The sequence below is a fragment of the Fistularia commersonii genome, chromosome 19 (assembly GCF_037954325.1).
Source record: "Fistularia commersonii isolate RoL2024-O1a breed Wild chromosome 19, RoL_Fcom_v1.0, whole genome shotgun sequence".
Classification (NCBI taxonomy): Eukaryota; Metazoa; Chordata; class Actinopteri; order Syngnathiformes; family Fistulariidae; genus Fistularia; species Fistularia commersonii.
Window position 1 is genome coordinate 974,411 of NC_141302.1, and position 15,660 is coordinate 990,070.

The 15,660-nt window shown below is 50.2% G+C and overlaps 3 protein-coding genes across 5 annotated transcripts; all 3 read right to left on the minus strand.

The window, feature by feature from the left end:
• Positions 1-1,060: 1,060 nt before the first annotated feature.
• On the minus strand, positions 1,061-3,984 carry LOC147223278 (uncharacterized). 2 transcript variants are annotated; one of them, XM_086166153.1, is made up of 2 exons: positions 2,885-3,984; positions 1,061-2,797 (listed from the first exon to the last, which is right to left on the minus strand). In XM_086166153.1, exon 2 carries the CDS (start codon positions 2,688-2,690, stop codon positions 1,842-1,844), a length of 849 nt encoding a protein of 282 aa, XP_086022279.1. In that variant the 5' UTR covers positions 2,691-2,797; positions 2,885-3,984; the 3' UTR covers positions 1,061-1,841. The 2 variants fall into 2 exon arrangements, with proteins under 2 accessions (XP_086022279.1, XP_086022278.1); XM_086166152.1 differs by having other exon boundaries at positions 2,881-3,984.
• Positions 3,985-4,947: 963 nt separating this feature from the next.
• LOC147223279 (uncharacterized) lies at positions 4,948-6,539 on the minus strand. Its single transcript, XM_086166154.1, has 3 exons — positions 6,258-6,539; positions 5,815-6,156; positions 4,948-5,391 (listed from the first exon to the last, which is right to left on the minus strand). Exons 1-3 carry the CDS (start codon positions 6,307-6,309, stop codon positions 5,252-5,254), a joined length of 534 nt encoding a protein of 177 aa, XP_086022280.1. The 5' UTR covers positions 6,310-6,539; the 3' UTR covers positions 4,948-5,251.
• A 1,813-nt stretch (positions 6,540-8,352) lies between these two features.
• LOC147223280 (uncharacterized) lies at positions 8,353-10,995 on the minus strand. Of its 2 annotated transcripts, XM_086166271.1 has the most exons (4): positions 10,892-10,995; positions 10,722-10,853; positions 9,584-9,859; positions 8,353-9,434 (listed from the first exon to the last, which is right to left on the minus strand). In XM_086166271.1, the coding sequence occupies exons 2-4, from the start codon at positions 10,789-10,791 to the stop codon at positions 9,139-9,141; spliced, it is 642 nt and encodes a 213-aa protein (XP_086022397.1). In that variant the 5' UTR covers positions 10,792-10,853; positions 10,892-10,995; the 3' UTR covers positions 8,353-9,138. The 2 variants fall into 2 exon arrangements, 1 of the variants encoding a protein (XP_086022397.1); XR_015107621.1 differs by lacking the exons at positions 8,353-9,434; positions 10,722-10,853; positions 10,892-10,995 and adding an exon at positions 9,461-9,482 and having other exon boundaries at positions 9,584-10,348.
• Positions 10,996-15,660: the final 4,665 nt, after the last annotated feature.

Genomic DNA, 15,660 nt, shown 5'->3' on the forward strand with positions numbered 1-15,660 from the left:
CAGTGTTGTCGGCATAGAGTACGACTTTGAAACCTGCTTCTGGATTCCTGAAGAACCAGCTCCCCTGCTGAGAGGAGCTCAAAGATTCGATTGGCCGGGTACATTTTGCGCAGCCCTTCGGGGGGAGATCCAGAGTCCAAATGGAGACGAATCTGGGGTGGTTCCAGAGTGGGGTCGGCGATTTATCTGGGGTTGATCTTGTGTGGTTCTAGGATGGGTCCAGGATGAGATTGGAGTCAGGTCTGGGTTGGAGCCAGGGTGGGTTGGAGGTTGATCTGGGGCGGGCCCAGGGAAGTTCTAGGGTCGGACTGGAGCTGGATCTGGAGTAGATTTAGGGTATTTCAAGGGTGAGTCAGAATACTTTATAGCATACCCCAGGATGGGATTGAGGTTAGATCTGGGATGGACCCGTAGTGGTTCCAGAGTGGATCCAAGATGATGGCGGGGTTGGATCTTGGGTGGATCCAGAGTAGTTCCAGGACGGGATCGAGGTTGGATTCAGGGCAGATCCAGGATGAGATTGTCGTTGGAAATGGGGTGGATCGAAGATGACCCAAGATGCAAAGCGCCAAATATCAGGCAAACAAGGGCCACCGGTGCTTATTTGCATCTTCGTGTTCCTCAGCGGGAACATTGCGGGAGGTGACGGTTCATCATCGCATGAAAATGTGGAGACGACGTCACCCGGGTCCGATCTGCAGGACCAGGAGCCGCAGGCGCGAGAGACCAACTTCTATCAGAAACTGCAAGAACCTTCTAATGGATCATCAGCTAATGGTTAAGCCCAAAAGGTAAATAACAAACTAATGGTGAAGGCGGTCACACAGGTGTCCTCCAGGTGCGTGGAAAGCAAACACAGCTGCCACTACACACTTTGCATGCCACCAAACTGCTCGAGGGGGCGGAGCCTAAAACCAAAGGAACCAATCAGAGCCAGTCAATAGACGACACCGACGTTGACCGATGTCAACAGGTGAGTTAGGAATCGACGGGTTACAGATTCGCGAACGGACAGGAAGAAAAAAGAACGGCGACTCCCCTTTTTCCACTCAGGCTTTTATTTTGAAAGGCAAATTCATAGGAGCCAGTTTGACAGGCAAAACGTCGCCTGACCGGTCCAACGTCCGACCTCCGTGGACTGGATGAGAGGGCGAATGGTTGGACGTCCCAGTGACCCGCAGGACAAACAACTCAGGGCGACAGGGTGAGACAGAGTACAAGTCCTGCCCCCTGAAGTAGCACTAGTGCAAAAAGAGGACAGTAACAAGACAAAGAAAAGATGCTCCGGAGATCTTGTTTAAAAAACTTCTCCGGGTCATTTCTGCCGAGACAATCGGCTCGGCCTGTTACTATGTTGTTACTACCATGTAATAATCAGAACTTTAAATTTCTGCTTCTCCTGCAGACGCCCCTCCCCTTCCAAGAAGTGTTAATGTATCACCCGGTCGTTCGATCAGTACCTTCCCCCCTCTCTGGCAAACAAAGGACTCGAGTGAATAAGAAAAACATTTATTTTGTAATGAAAACTCCTCCAAATAAATTGCCTTGAAAACAGATTATGAGCAAACTCCACAACTTTTTCTGTTTTTGGCAATTTTCACACACAAATGGAGATCCTTTTCTACATTTCCTACAGGTGGACTACGATTCCTGTTGCTTGTAAAACAGCGAAGGCTTCCTGAGCAGTGCACATCTTGGTGGGCCGTCTTGCAGAATGCAGCATTAACATATATTTTGGAGGTGCAAGTTAGTGGCTCATTATGGATCCCCTTCCAACTCCGAAGGGTCCACTAACGTGATGGGCAGGGAAAACAAGCATCTACAGGCGCAACTGAACCCTGTCAGGTGGAGCAGCTGAAGCAACCCGGGATTCTGTTGCGTTGGATGGTCATCAGAGGCATGACCAAGCTGCTGGGCAGATACATCCAGACCCCGCCCAGAACCAGCAGGCAACTCCCGGAGCTCAGCTTCAGCCTGTTGGCCACCACGTTGAAGGCGATCATCCCGGAGAACCTGAGCAGGATGGTGGCGCTGATGCAGACGATGAGCCGGAACGCCCGGGCGTACGGCTTCCTGTTCCTCCCCGGTTGGGCGCCGACCAGGAAGCACAGGACGGAGACGGTGCAGTACACCATGGTGACCACCAGGACGCTGAACATCACCGCGAAGAGCCACGTGGGGAAAAGCGGGACCGTCCAGGCCACCACGCAAGCGGCGACTACGCTTGTTAGCCACGTGCAGGCGATGACGCCGTTCCTGAGCCGCACGCCGACTTGCCGCCGCAGCCCCCTGTAGGCCACGGGGCGAATGACGGCCAGGTAGCGGTCCAGGCAGGTGAGGACCTGCAGGAGGGTCTGGCCCGTCACGCTCATCGACATGATACCGTAGCCTGCCAACGCCAGCGTCCGCTCGCGGCGGTAGATGAAGTCGCAGAAGCAGAACAGCCCCACCACCGAGAGCATCTCCATGGCGACCAGGTGGTAGGTGATGACGTCCGAGTGGCTAGGCGCCGCCCGCCGCCCTCGCCGCCCCAGGAGGACGCCGCAGATCAGCACCAGGAGGAGGACGGCGTCCACCAGGGCGAAGGAGATGATGCTGGCGCCGCCGCTGGTGCAGCGAATGCAGCGGATCAGCAGCGGCTCACGGGTGGTGTTGGCGCCGCAGAGTTGGAGGGCGGTGACCGTCGTCATGGCGACCGGTTTCGGACCTTCTCGAAGAGATTCACAACGTCAGCCAATCACAGCGGGGAAGAGGCGGGGTTTCGGGCGGACGCTCATCTGTCAATCACCTTTCACACCTGCAGGAGATATAAGAGTCCAGAAAGAAGCAGCCGGGAGAACATGGAGGACACCAAGATAGAAGAACATAAGGAGAACCTACCAACCTTCTCGCTCCTCCTGGTCTCCTGGTCAGAAGGAGGGTGCTGTGTTCCCGGTGGACGTTCTGGACGTTCTGGACGTTCCTCCTCGTCCTCCTGCTCTGCTCAGGTGAGGCGCCGCCGTCCGTCAGACGGGGCGGAGGCTCGTTTGCATGACGGAGAGACAAAAACAAACAAAAACGAGGCGTCTCGCCCGCGGCCTCCCGATCAACGGCACCAGCCGCCTGTCGATCAACACTATCAATCGGCTCGGGGAGGCAGGAAGTGCAAAGAGCCATTAAAATATTTTTAATGGAAAAACATATTTAAAGCAATGGTAATAACACGGTAATAATAGTGTAATAGCATTGTAATAACATGGTAATAACACTTTTGAAGTCCTTGTAGTTTCTAATGCAGCCTCAGGGTGGCACTGGCCCGTGTCTCTCCAAGCCTACCTTGGGGACACAGAGCAGTGCCTCCCTGTGCCGGTCCCAAGCCCAGATAAATGCAGAGGGTTGCGTCAGGAAGGGCATCCGGCGTAAAACTTTTGCCAAAGCCAAACATGCGAGTCAACCAAAACTACGCGAAAGGTAGAGAGGTAGAGGGGTAGAGAGTTGGTGGACATGATGCAGAGAAGGAAGGTGGATATTCTGTGTGTCCAGGAGACCAGGTGGAAAGGTAGTCAGGCTAGAAGCTTAGGAGCAGCTTTAAGTTGTACTATTATGGTACTGACAAGAAGAGAAATGGAGTAGGAGTTATCTTGAAGGAGGAGTTTGTTAGGAACGTCCTAGAGGTGAAAAGAATGTCAGATAGACTTATGAGTCTGAAACTGGAAATCGAAGGTGTGATGCTCAATGTTGTTAGTGGCTATGAACCACAGGTGGGATGTGAATCTGAAGAGAAGGAGAAGTTCTGGAATGAGTTGGATGAAGTGATGCAGAATATTCCCAGAAATGAGAGAGTGGTCATTGGTGCAGACTTCAATGGACATGTTGGTGAAGGCAATAGAGGGGGTGAAGAAGTGATGGGCAGATTTGGTATCCAGGATAGGAATGCAGAGGGACAGATGGTGGTAGATTTTGCAAAAAGGATGGAAATGGCTGAAGTGAACACCTTTTTCCAGAAAAAACAGGAACATAAGCTAACTTATAAGAGCGGAGGTAGGAGCACGCAGGTAGACTACATCTTGTATAGACGAGGTAACCTGAAAGAGATCAGTGACTGCAAAGTAGTTGTAGGTGAGAGTGTAGCCAGACAGCATAGGATGCTGGTTTGTAGGATGACTCTGGTGACAAGGAAGATGAAGAGGACAAAGGCAGAGCAGAGGACAAAATGGTGGAAGCTGAAAAGGGAGGAGTGTTGCATGGTTTTCAGGGAGGAGTTGAGAAAGGCTCTGGGTGGTCAGGGTGAGCTTCCAGATGATTGGACAACTACAGCTAGTGTTATCAGGGAGACAGGTAGAAGAGTACTTGGTGTGTCATCTGGAAGGAAAGTAGATAAGGAGACTTGGTGGTGGAATGAGGAAAAGAGGTGAAGAGACGGTCCAAGCAGGTTGGAATGGGTGGAGAAAAGTGTCAGGGGTACCAAGAGATAGAAGAACATCAGCCAGAAGAAAAGGAAAGGTGGACAAGACAGTGGTGAGACCAGAGATGATGTTTGGACTAGAAACTGTTCCAATGACCAAAAGACAGCAGGCAGAACTAGAGGTTGCAGAGATGAAGATGTTGAGGTTCTCTTTGGGAGTGACCAGGATGGAGAGGATCAGGAATGAGTCTATCAGAGGAACAGCACATGTTAGATGTTTTGGAGAGAAGGTCAGAGAAGCCAGACTGAGATGGTTGGGTCATGGACAGAGATAGAGGATATATTGGTTGACGGATGCTGGAATTGGAGGTCTGGAGGAAGACCAAAGAGAAGATTTATGGACGTAGTGAGAGAAGATATGAAGGTAGTTGGTGTGAGAGAGGAGGATCCAGAGAATAGGGTTAGATGGAGAAAGTGGACTCGCTGTGGCGACACCTGAAGGGAAAAGACCAAAGAAGAAGAAGAAGAAGAAGAAGAAGAAGAAGAAGAAGAAGAAGAAGAAGAAGAAGAAGAAGAAGAAGAAGAAGAAGAAGAAGAAGAAGAAGAAGAAGAAGAAGAAGAAGAAGAAGAAGAAGAAGAAGAAGAAGAAGAAGAAGAAGAAGAAGAAGAAGAAGAAGAAGTCCTTGTAGTTTCTGCTGGGGTGGTGGGCGGCCATCTTGGATCAATCCACATGGCGTTCGGGATGTTGAGCGCAAAATTATGGGATTGATCCCGCATGTTGGTTGTCAGGGGCGACTGTCATTCTGGTTTCCTGTTTTTGTCGCCAGAGACCAGACTTGATGAAGGAAGCTCCGCCCCCGGCGCTCCTCAGCGTTCGTAGGCCGACATGTAGACCAGGTAACCCACGGCAACCGCCGCCGCCGTCGCCGCCGCGATCGCCATCAGCAGCAGCCCGGTGGAGGCGTTGATGGTCCCGGGCCTCGCCGCCGCGTCCTCCGTGGGCGCCGCTATGACGACACGCAGAAACGTAACTGGTCGTCAAAAAGATCAAAGATATAATTGAAATCAAAGAGATCCAATGTTGGATCACCAAGATCAAAGAAGTCATTAAAATCATTAGATCTCAAGCTTCACAGAGATTTCAGTAGATCATAGAGATCATTGATATGGAGTTTGGTTAAAATCAATAACATCAAGGTCAAAGGCTTGACAGAGAATCACAGATGTGCATCGTTAAGAGATCAAAGATGTCACTGAAATCACTGAGATCAAATATAAAATCATGAAGATCAAAGGCTCCGAGGAGAATCAAGAGCAGGAGTGAAGAGATCAAAGAGATGTTGAAATTCTGAAGAACAGACGGACAACAAAGATCTGGGTCATCAAAGACTTCTGACATCAAAGAGCCGGAGAAGATGGTCCGTCCTCACCCGTGACGTTCAGGTAACATCTCCCCACGTCCCTGCCGCCGTTGCCCACGGCGACCCAGCACCGGACCCAGCCCGAGTCCTGGGGGCGGAGCTCCGACACGAGGAGGCGGAGCCGACCCTCCGCCAGGGCGTCGGCGTCGCTCCGAACCCTCCCGTCGAAGCGCCGGTCCAGGGCGCCGTCCTCCACGCCGCCCTGCAGGCTGAAGAGGACGACGGCGGCGCCGCCGGCAGCGGGCGTCTGCTCGCAGCGCACCGTTAGCGAGCCCAGAGAGGCGGCGGGCGTGAAGTTCCACTCCAGCGTCACGTTCTGGTTCTCCTCGGCCTGGTCCACGTTGAAGGTACCTGGCGGGGTTACCGCGACAACAAATTTCCATCTGAGTGTCCGTGGATGAACCAGGAAGAAGGAACAAGACCAATTTGCCTTCAAGGACGCCAGGACTCACAGTCGCTGCCGGAGGCCACGCCGACCAGCAGGAACATCCAGAAGATCTCCATCGTTCCTGACCCAGAAACGACGCAGACGGAAAGCAGGGTGTCGTCAGCCGAAGGCAAACCTTCAGGAAGCAGGTATCTTCTTGAGCAAGAGTGTTGTGGAAAGTGGGCCGTGAGGCGCGGGGATCGAGAGGCTCCGCCCCCGAACCCCGACCCCGACCCCAGGGTGTGTGACCTGTCAAAGTCAAACCCTCTGAGATGAAGAACCAACACACCCCCTGAGCAAACATCAGCAGAAGAACCACCAGCAGCCAAACTGCAGGACAACTCAGCTCATCCATCCCTTCATCCATCCAGTGTTTCTGTCTCCTTCGGGGCAAAACAGCTAACTGCTAGCTGACAGCAACTCCCTGTTGACTTTTCTAACAGCAGCCTTGAGCATACAAGTATGGACACACTCGCACACACACCCTCTTGGTGGTCCATCGTGTCCGATGATGACAGTCCTGCTTCTGCTACTTGTGAGTCTTGCCTTGCCTACAGAGTCCAAAACTTGATCCACGCTGTCTGCAGCCTTCAGAGCAGGTGGATCCACAAACTCGAGGTGTCAATCCGGTGTTGGCTTCATGTGTCCTGATGCGTTTCTTCATTTGTCTTATCACTTCGGTCCTCCTCAAGTTCCCTGCACTCCTTGTTGACCGAGCCTCCTTTTTCAGGCCTCTTTTCTAGGCCCTTCCTCCATCGGGGTACGCAGTGCGACTCCTAAATAGGGCTGTACCCACCCCAAGGTGTACCCACTAGGGTAGGCATGCACACTATATCTATGGGACCCGCTGCTACTCTCAGATCCCCTGCTAGGTTAGCCTGCTAGCCAGTCACCATGTGTGCCATGAGGAGGCCTGGCAGAAGTCTTGGTGGTGGAGAGCTTCTCCTGAACCGGCAGGAGTAGACTGATGCACGAGTTGCTTCTTCATTCACCACAAGGCTTGTCAGCGGCAGCCCTGAAAGCGGGAGGTGGCAACCAGACAGGAAGTAGGCATGGACCTTCCCTCTCACTTCTTGCACTAAACACATCACACAAACACACACTCTCACTCCCTGAGAAGATCGCAATCTCCAACTGAGAGGGATGAGGTCTCAGGTCAGGGAGCCAATCAGCTCGCTTGTTTATTCTTACGTGGAGTTTCTTCGACGGAGTTCTTTCAACCAACGCGAGGGTCGAGCCTGCTGATCTTGTTCATCTTCAGCGTCCAGCTCCACCTGCAGTGACAGGTGTGGACCACAAGATGACGCCATTGGCTTCCAAAAGAGGCATACCTCCACCGTCCTCCACTCCACTTCAAGTGTGTCCTGTCTCTCCTCCAAGTAGGACTTGACCAGAACACCTCACCAGGAGGCGTCCGGACATGACGGATTCATGACGGAGAGCCCGGACATCCTGAGGAGGACACACATCTCAGACGCTTGGATCCGTGATCTGGTTCTTCTGGTCTCCACCCACAGCTGGTGACCGGAGGAGAGGATTGGGACGTCGATCCACCGGTAAATTGACCTTCTACACCTCCTTCCCTCACTCGTGAGCAAGACCCCGAGATACTTGAGCTCCTCCGCTTGGGGCAGGACTTGTATGATGAGGAAATTGAAAGGCAGCTTAAATGTACCAAACAAAGGCATCATGAGACGATGAAGGGCGACGAAATGACCATGAAAGAAGATGACGTGTAGGATTAGGATCCCCAAGAAGCAAAGGGCTTGAAGTGAATCAGACGATACGCTTTGAACCGCAGAAGAAAGATCCACGGACCCAAGCGACCACGGCAGGTCAGACAGCAATGGAGACTTTTCTTAGTTCACCGGATCTGCTGTCCGTAGGAGAACAACGGCGGTCCAGTGGATCATCCAAGAAGCTCACTTTTGCCGTAAGTTGGAGACTCCGCTCACCAAACGTCGACGAACCGAATCATTTTTTTCGGCTGAAATCCTTGTAAACCTAATGGATCCGTTCTCCAGCCCCAAAAACAAGCTGCACTCTTTGGTAGATTCGTTTATTTATTTTTGTAACAAATACAAAAAAGCAAAAATATTGCTGTACTGCCCAGTCTTGCCTGCATTTGTACTTTTTTTTTCCTTCATTATCTTCGGAAGTATATCTTTATGCCTGTTGGCATACAATGTACAAAAAATTATCAAATAAGTACAAATTAACAGTAAATCTCAGTGCTACATAAAATTGTAAACATTAAAATATGAGCAGCTTGATGTGGATTTTAAAATTAAGGCTAACGTTGTCGTTGCTGAGGTTCTGTTGTTGTTTTCTCTTTTTCTAGCTCTTACTTCATCAGAACCAGAAAAAGTAAAGCCTTCTGTCATATGAGACCCTCGCTAATGCTAACGCTAACGCTAACACTAATGCTATCTCCAGCTGGTTGACATTCATGAATCGGAGCTTACGATAACTTTTCTACTTCTTCTAAGACTTGCGACCTTTGCTTGGTTAGTCGCCCCTTCAGTCACGATCGATGTTGCCTTGTCGTAGTGCTTAGCGAGATCTCTGATAGCAACGCCCTTCTCGCGTTTGGCTCATATTTCCTTCAGATGCACCGGAATGCTAAAGTTCTTCTTACCACCACAAGCTCAAACACTGTTTTTACATTCAAATACTAGAGGACCACATATGTAAACAACATGGAGTAGCATGCAAAACTGCCGCTACGCTAGCACGCCATAATGGCAAAAAGCCTGGCAGTTTCTTCATTTGTGTCCTCATGCACTGAGACTTGTTCAGAAATAGATTCAAAATTGGATTGCAAACGTATAAAATACGATATGAATGTCCAAAATGAATAAAACTGAACAAGTAACAATAGGCAGCACAGCTTCAGGAACAAGAGTTCAGGTCGAGGTATTCAGGATTTGCAGTGGCACTTTTTCTCCATTGGTTCCTGACTCGTGTGAAGAGCTTGGCCCTTCAACTCTCTGCCGGCGACTCTTGACCCGTTTTATTATGACCACGATGACCCCGATGACCCCGATGACCACGATGACCACGATGGCCACGGGGACCCCAATGACAATGGGGGTTTTATTGGCGTCGCCAGTGGTGGTGTTGGTGGTGTTGGTGGTTGTGATGGCTATGGTGGTTGTGGTGATGCTACTTTTTGCCGTCCCCTCATACGCTGACTCTGGAACTACGAGAAAAGCTGTGTTATCAAAGGGAACGACAGTCTGGAAAGCACCTGTGTGGTCATGTGACAATAACTACATTGTGCAGAAAAAACAAACTGGAGAGACACGATATTTTGGCAGGATTAGCTAACGGGGGTAAATGATGACTCACCGATGGTCAGTTTAACTTTGTCAAAACTGGAGTTGCACTCGCAATAGTACGTTCCGATGTCTTGTCGTGTCACATTGCAGATATACAACGAGAAGAGGCCTCCAGAAATCTTAATGGAGGTCCTGTTTTGCCACTTCTCTTGGATTTCAGGAATAAGACCTTTCTGATAGATGACGTCGCCTCTTGGGTCACTACACATAAGCTCATTTGTAGCACTGGAACAGTTGAACGGCAGAGTGACGCATTTACCGACCGGGACAGACACCGGCACCTCGCCTTCAGGGGAGAAAGAAGAAACGTTTTGGTGTCGATCTGTTCCTCTGCTGCGACCAGCATACCAGTCCTGTTCCGAGCTCCAGGCCCCAAAAAAAGAAGCAGAAAACATTGACCGACTCTCTGTTAGCGCAGCAACACAGTTGCCTCAGCGAACACCTTTACCGACTCTTTCCTCTCGGCAGATTCGTTGCTCTTCATCTTCAAGCTCGTTCCCACTTGGGAGTTCACCTCCGCCCCCCCGACACGCTTAGCCCCGATGCTAACCCTGTCAACCCTGTGACGTCGCTGCAGACGGCGTTGCGTCTTCAGCAATAATGGCGGCCGACGAGAAAAAAGTAGTTTTTTTTTTCATTTGTATACAAACTAGTCTACGTCCAGAGACTTCATTAGTGGTTTCATGTGAACCGTTTGCCCTCCTCTTCAAAATTCTGACTCCTCTTCATATCAAAACTCACTTGTCCAAACTTGCCCGCTCACGCTAAGAGCCGCTGCCTGCGCCGCCTTTCACCTGCCGCTTCATGTGGACTTTGTCCGTTGCCGTTCCATCTGATGCTGTTCTCTCTTTTGTCAAAGAGCCGTCGAGTTTTAAGAAAGGCGCTCAGAAATACGAGGTACCGTTGCTACCGGAGTGGTCGAAGGTGCCGAACTCCGCCGTTTCCACCTGAACCCCCTCGAGGCACCAGGCACTGATTTCCAAATCTGGGAAATCACCATCGACACGCCTGGTGGAGGCCCTCGGGCCAAGGCCTGGCAGGACCCTCGACGGCAGAGCCTGATTTACCGGTCGATCGCAAATGCCGCTCAAAATATGTTCAAAAAATACGTTCAAAAAACACGGTGAAGTCATGTCGGCGAGACCTACCGGCTCTGTGCGACACCAGAGTTGCTGCCAAAAGGACGGCGCAGGCCAACAAGGTCCAACGAGAGCACATGATCAGGGAAAAAGAAGTGGAGGAGCAGGTGGTACAGCTTTTCTATGCGGATCAGCTCCGCCCTACAGAAGGTGCAAGAATGATTGTCATTCCGGCACACCTTACAGTTTGTGGAAGGAAATGAGTTCCCAGGTCAGATAAATAGAAGAGCAAAGAAAGAAAAACAAAGAGCAAATGTAAACATTGAAACAAGTAAGAGCAACAGTTTAGTAGAGGGTGAAGTTATCCCCGTTAGCACTAATTTTAATTGTGTTAGCATGGATTTCAGCTGTGATTGTTTAAACTGTATGCAGTGCAAGGAGAGCGCTGCTACTCTAGGTGAGGTTGTTGGATGCAGTAGAGGCAGGGGGAGGCCGGGCCTCACCTGTCATCACAGAGAGAAAAAAATGCAAAATTGAATGGTTATATTTACTCAGTGATTTGTACTATAAAGTTATTTTCCACTTAACTTCACCATTTTTTTTTCAAAATCGCTGAAAGAAAAATTCACATTTACCGTTCAATGATTCTGCTAACTGTGCTAGCATGCTATGCACTGAGACCGTATTGCTGTCTCTGTGGACGTCACTATTAAAAAAACACTTTTGATATACAAACTAAATTTCCATCGTTTAGCTGATGTGTCTAATGTTTTTCGTCAACAACGGTTACGTGTTTCTCGTTATCCTAAAACGACTGTGAAGCGACATTAGGTGAGGCAGCCAGTGACGGTGCCTCATGTTAGGAGCCGCCGCTGATCCCAGGGATCCTTCTCACTACTCAGCTACAGAATAATACAATTAGCATTAGCAGGCTACAGTAAACAGTTAGCAAGTCAAGTGCAGCCATCTAGTTATTTTTCCCGATCTCACGGGTCTGTAAAGCTCACAAACGCTGAGGGATGAATGTAAACCTCCTGGGCAGCTTCTCCACTTTTTGTCCCAGAAGGATCTCATCCAAACTGTTCCTGAGAAGACAAGGTTGCTCCGGCTGGTGGTCACCGGTTAGTCACCGGTTAGTCACCGGTTAGTCACCGGTTAGTCACCGTTCCGGCTACGACAGCATCGTTGCAGCGCTCGTTCTCGACGTTGAAAAGACTCAAAACATAGAGTTGCAACAGGACCGATCGAGACGACCGTCTTCACTGGTGGTGATTTCCATTGAGAGACTTTTAAAACAGAAGAAAGATAAGGAAGACTTCTACAAGCAGGTTATGGATGCTTCAGAAGGAGCAGCTGCATGGACTTCATTTATAAGTAAAGGTAAGAGATAATAACGTTTTTTTACATGCACTTTTTTTTCTACACTACAGTTTGTATACACTCACCGGCCACTTTATTAGGTACACCTGTCCAACTGCTGGTAAACACTTAATTTCTAATCAGCCAATCACATGACGGCAACTCAGTGCATTCAGGCATGTAGACGTGGTCAAGACAATCTCCTGCAGTTCAAACCAGCATCAGTCTGGAGAAGAAAGGTGATTGGAGTGACTTCATGGTCGTTGGTGCCAGAAGGGCTGGTCTGAGTATCTCAGAAACTGCTGATCTACTGGGATTTTCACACACAACCATCTCTAGGGTTTACAGAGAATGGTCTGAAAAAGAAAAAATATCCAGTGAGCGGCAGTTCTGTGGGCGGAAATGCCTTGTTGATGCCAGAGGTCAGAGGAGAACGGCCAGACTGGTTCCAGCTGATAGGAAGGCAACAGTGACTCCAATAACCACCCGTTCCAACCAAGGTAGGCAGAAGAGCATCTCTGAACGCACAGGACGTCCAACTCTGAGGCAGATGGGCTACAGCAGCAGAAGACCACGCCGGGTGCCACTCCTTTCAGCTAAGAACAGGGAACTGAGGCTACAATTTGAACGAACTCATCGAAATAGGACAATAGAGGTTTGGAAAAATGTCACCTGGTCTGATGAGTCTGGATTTCTGCCGCGACATTCGGACGGTCGGGTCAGAATTTGGCGTCGACAACATGAAAGCATGGATCCATCCTGCCTTGTATCAACGGTTCAGGCTGGTGGTGGAGGTGTAACGGTGTGGGGAATATTTTCCTGTCACTCTTTGGGCCCCTTGGCACCAACTGAGCATCGTTGCAACGCCACAGCCTACCTGAGTATTGTTGCTGACCACGTCCATCCCTTTATGACCACAATGTACCCAACTTCTGATGGCTACTTTCAGCAGGATAATGCGCCATGTCATAAAGCTGGAATCATCTCAGACTGGTTTCTTGAACATGACAATGAGTTCACTGGACTCAGAAGGCCTCCACAGTCACCAGATCTCGATCCAATAGAGCATCTTTGGGATGTGGTGGAACGGGAGATTGGCATCATGGATGTGGAGCCGACAAATGTGATGCCATCATGTCAATATGGACCAAACTCTCTGAGGAACGCTTCCAGCACCTTGTTGAATCTATGCCACCAAGAATTGAGGCAGTTCTGAAGGCAAAAGGGGGTCCAACCCGTTACTAGCATGGTGTACCTAATAAAGTGGCCGGTGAGTGTATGTCAAGAGTGCTGATATGATATTTCAATCAAAACACATCAACTGCTGCCCATAAAATGGCGAACAAGCTTCTCTGTAGCTTCATATGTTTGTAAATCTGACTGATGACATCAGTGCCTCAGCAGCCATGAACCTCAGCGCACGTCACCGGTTGGATACGTGCACGGATACGTTCTACAGCCTCCGTCTCCTCGGGTTCCTTCACGTTGATGCAGAGGTTGTGGTCTCTGCAGCAGGTGTTCCACCTCCTCTCTGTGCTTGGTCTTCCTTCAGGCTGACCGGAGAAGGTCCGCGGTGACTTCCACGGAGTCCTTGTCGCGATCGGCCTCTCGACCGATCGATCGATCGATCGGTCGATCGGCGGAGGGACGATGTCCGTGCCGTGTGATTCCCGTCTTCTGTTTTGGAACCTAAATGTTGAGAATTTCTGCTCAGGAACAAACAAAAATACCGTATTTTTCGGATTATAAGTCGCACCAGCAAAAAATGCATGATAAAGAATGAAAAAAACATAAATAAGTCGCATTTTTGGGGGAAATTTACTTGATAAAATCCAACACCGAGAAACGACATTTCATCTTGAAAGGCAATTTAAAATAAAAATAAAATAGGGAACAACAGGCTGAATAAGTATCGCCTTTAAGACGCATAAACAACAAACTGAGAATGTGCCTGCTAGGCTATGCTAACATAAGAGTCATTCAAATAGCGATAGCATGTAGCTCATGCTACAACCAAACAATCTGTGTCACTCTTGATCACTAAATCCAACGAAATCTTCTTCTAGGAATGAGTCTATCAGAGGAACAGCACATGTTAGATGTTTTGGAGAGAAGGTCAGAGAAGCCAGACTGAGATGGTTGGGTCATGGACAGAGATAGAGGATATATTGGTAGACGGATGCTGGAATTGGAGGTCTGGAGGAAGACCAAAGAGAAGATTTATGGACGTCGTGAGAGAAGATATGAAGGTAGTTGGTGTGAGAGAGGAGGATCCAGAGAATAGGGTGAGATGGAGAAGGTTGACTCGCTGTGGCGACACCTGAAGGGAAAAGCCGAAAGAAGAAGAAGATGAAGAAGAAGAAGAAGAAGAAGAAGAAGAAGAAGAAGAAGAAGAAGAAGAAGAAGGAGGAGGAGGAGGAGGAGGAGGAGGAGGAGGAGGAGGAGGAGAAGAAGAAGTCCTTGTAGTTTCTGCTGGGGTGGTGGGCGGCCATCTTGGATCAATCCACATGGCGTTTGGGATGTTGAGCGCAAAATTATGGGATTGATCCCGCATGTTGGTTGTCAGGGGCGACTGTCATTCTGGTTTCCTGTTTTTGTCGCCAGAGACCAGACTTGATGAAGGAAGCTCCGCCCCCGGCGCTCCTCAGCGTTCGTAGGCCGACATGTAGACCAGGTAACCCACGGCAACCGCCGCCGCCGCCGCCGCGATCGCCGTCAGCAGCAGCCCGGTGGAGGCGTTGATGGTCCCGGGCCTCGCCGCCGCGTCCTCCGTGGGCGCCGCTATGACGACACGCAGAAACGTAACTGGTCGTCAAAAAGATCAAAGATATAACTGAAATCAAAGAGATCCGATGTTAGATCACCAAGATCAAAGAAGTCATTAAAATCATTAGATCTCAAGCTTCACAGAGATGTCAGTAGATCATAGAGATCATTGATATGGAGTTTGGTTAAAATCAATAACATCAAGATCAAAGGCTTGACAGAGAATCACAGATGTGCATCGTTAAGAGATCAAAGATGTCACTGAAATCACTGAGATCAAATATAAAATCATGAAGATCAAAGGCTCCGAGGAGAATCAAGAGCAGGAGTGAAGAGATCAAAGAGATGGTGAAATTCTGAAGAACAGACGGACAACAAAGATCTGGGTCATCAAAGACTTCTGACATCAAAGAGCCGAAGAAGATGGTCCGTCCTCACCCGTGACGTTCAGGTAACATCTCCCCACGTCCCTGCCGCCGTTGCCCACGGCGACCCAGCACCGGACCCAGCCCGAGTCCTGGGGGCGGAGCTCCGACACGAGGAGGCGGAGCCGACCCTCCGCCAGGGCGTCGGCGTCGCTCCGAACCCTCCCGTCGAAGCGCCGGTCCAGGGCGCCGTCCTCCACGCCGCCCTGCAGGCTGAAGAGGACGACGGCGGCGCCGCCGGCAGCGGGCGTCTGCTCGCAGCGCACCGTTAGCGAGCCCAGAGAGGCGGCGGGCGTGAAGTTCCACTCCAGCGTCACGTTCTGGTTCTCCTCGGCCTGGTCCACGTTGAAGGTACCTGGCGGGGTCCGTGGATGAACCAGGAAGAAGGAACACGACCAATTTGCCTTCAAGAACGCCAGGACTCACAGTCGCTGCCGGAGGCCACGGCGACCAGCAGG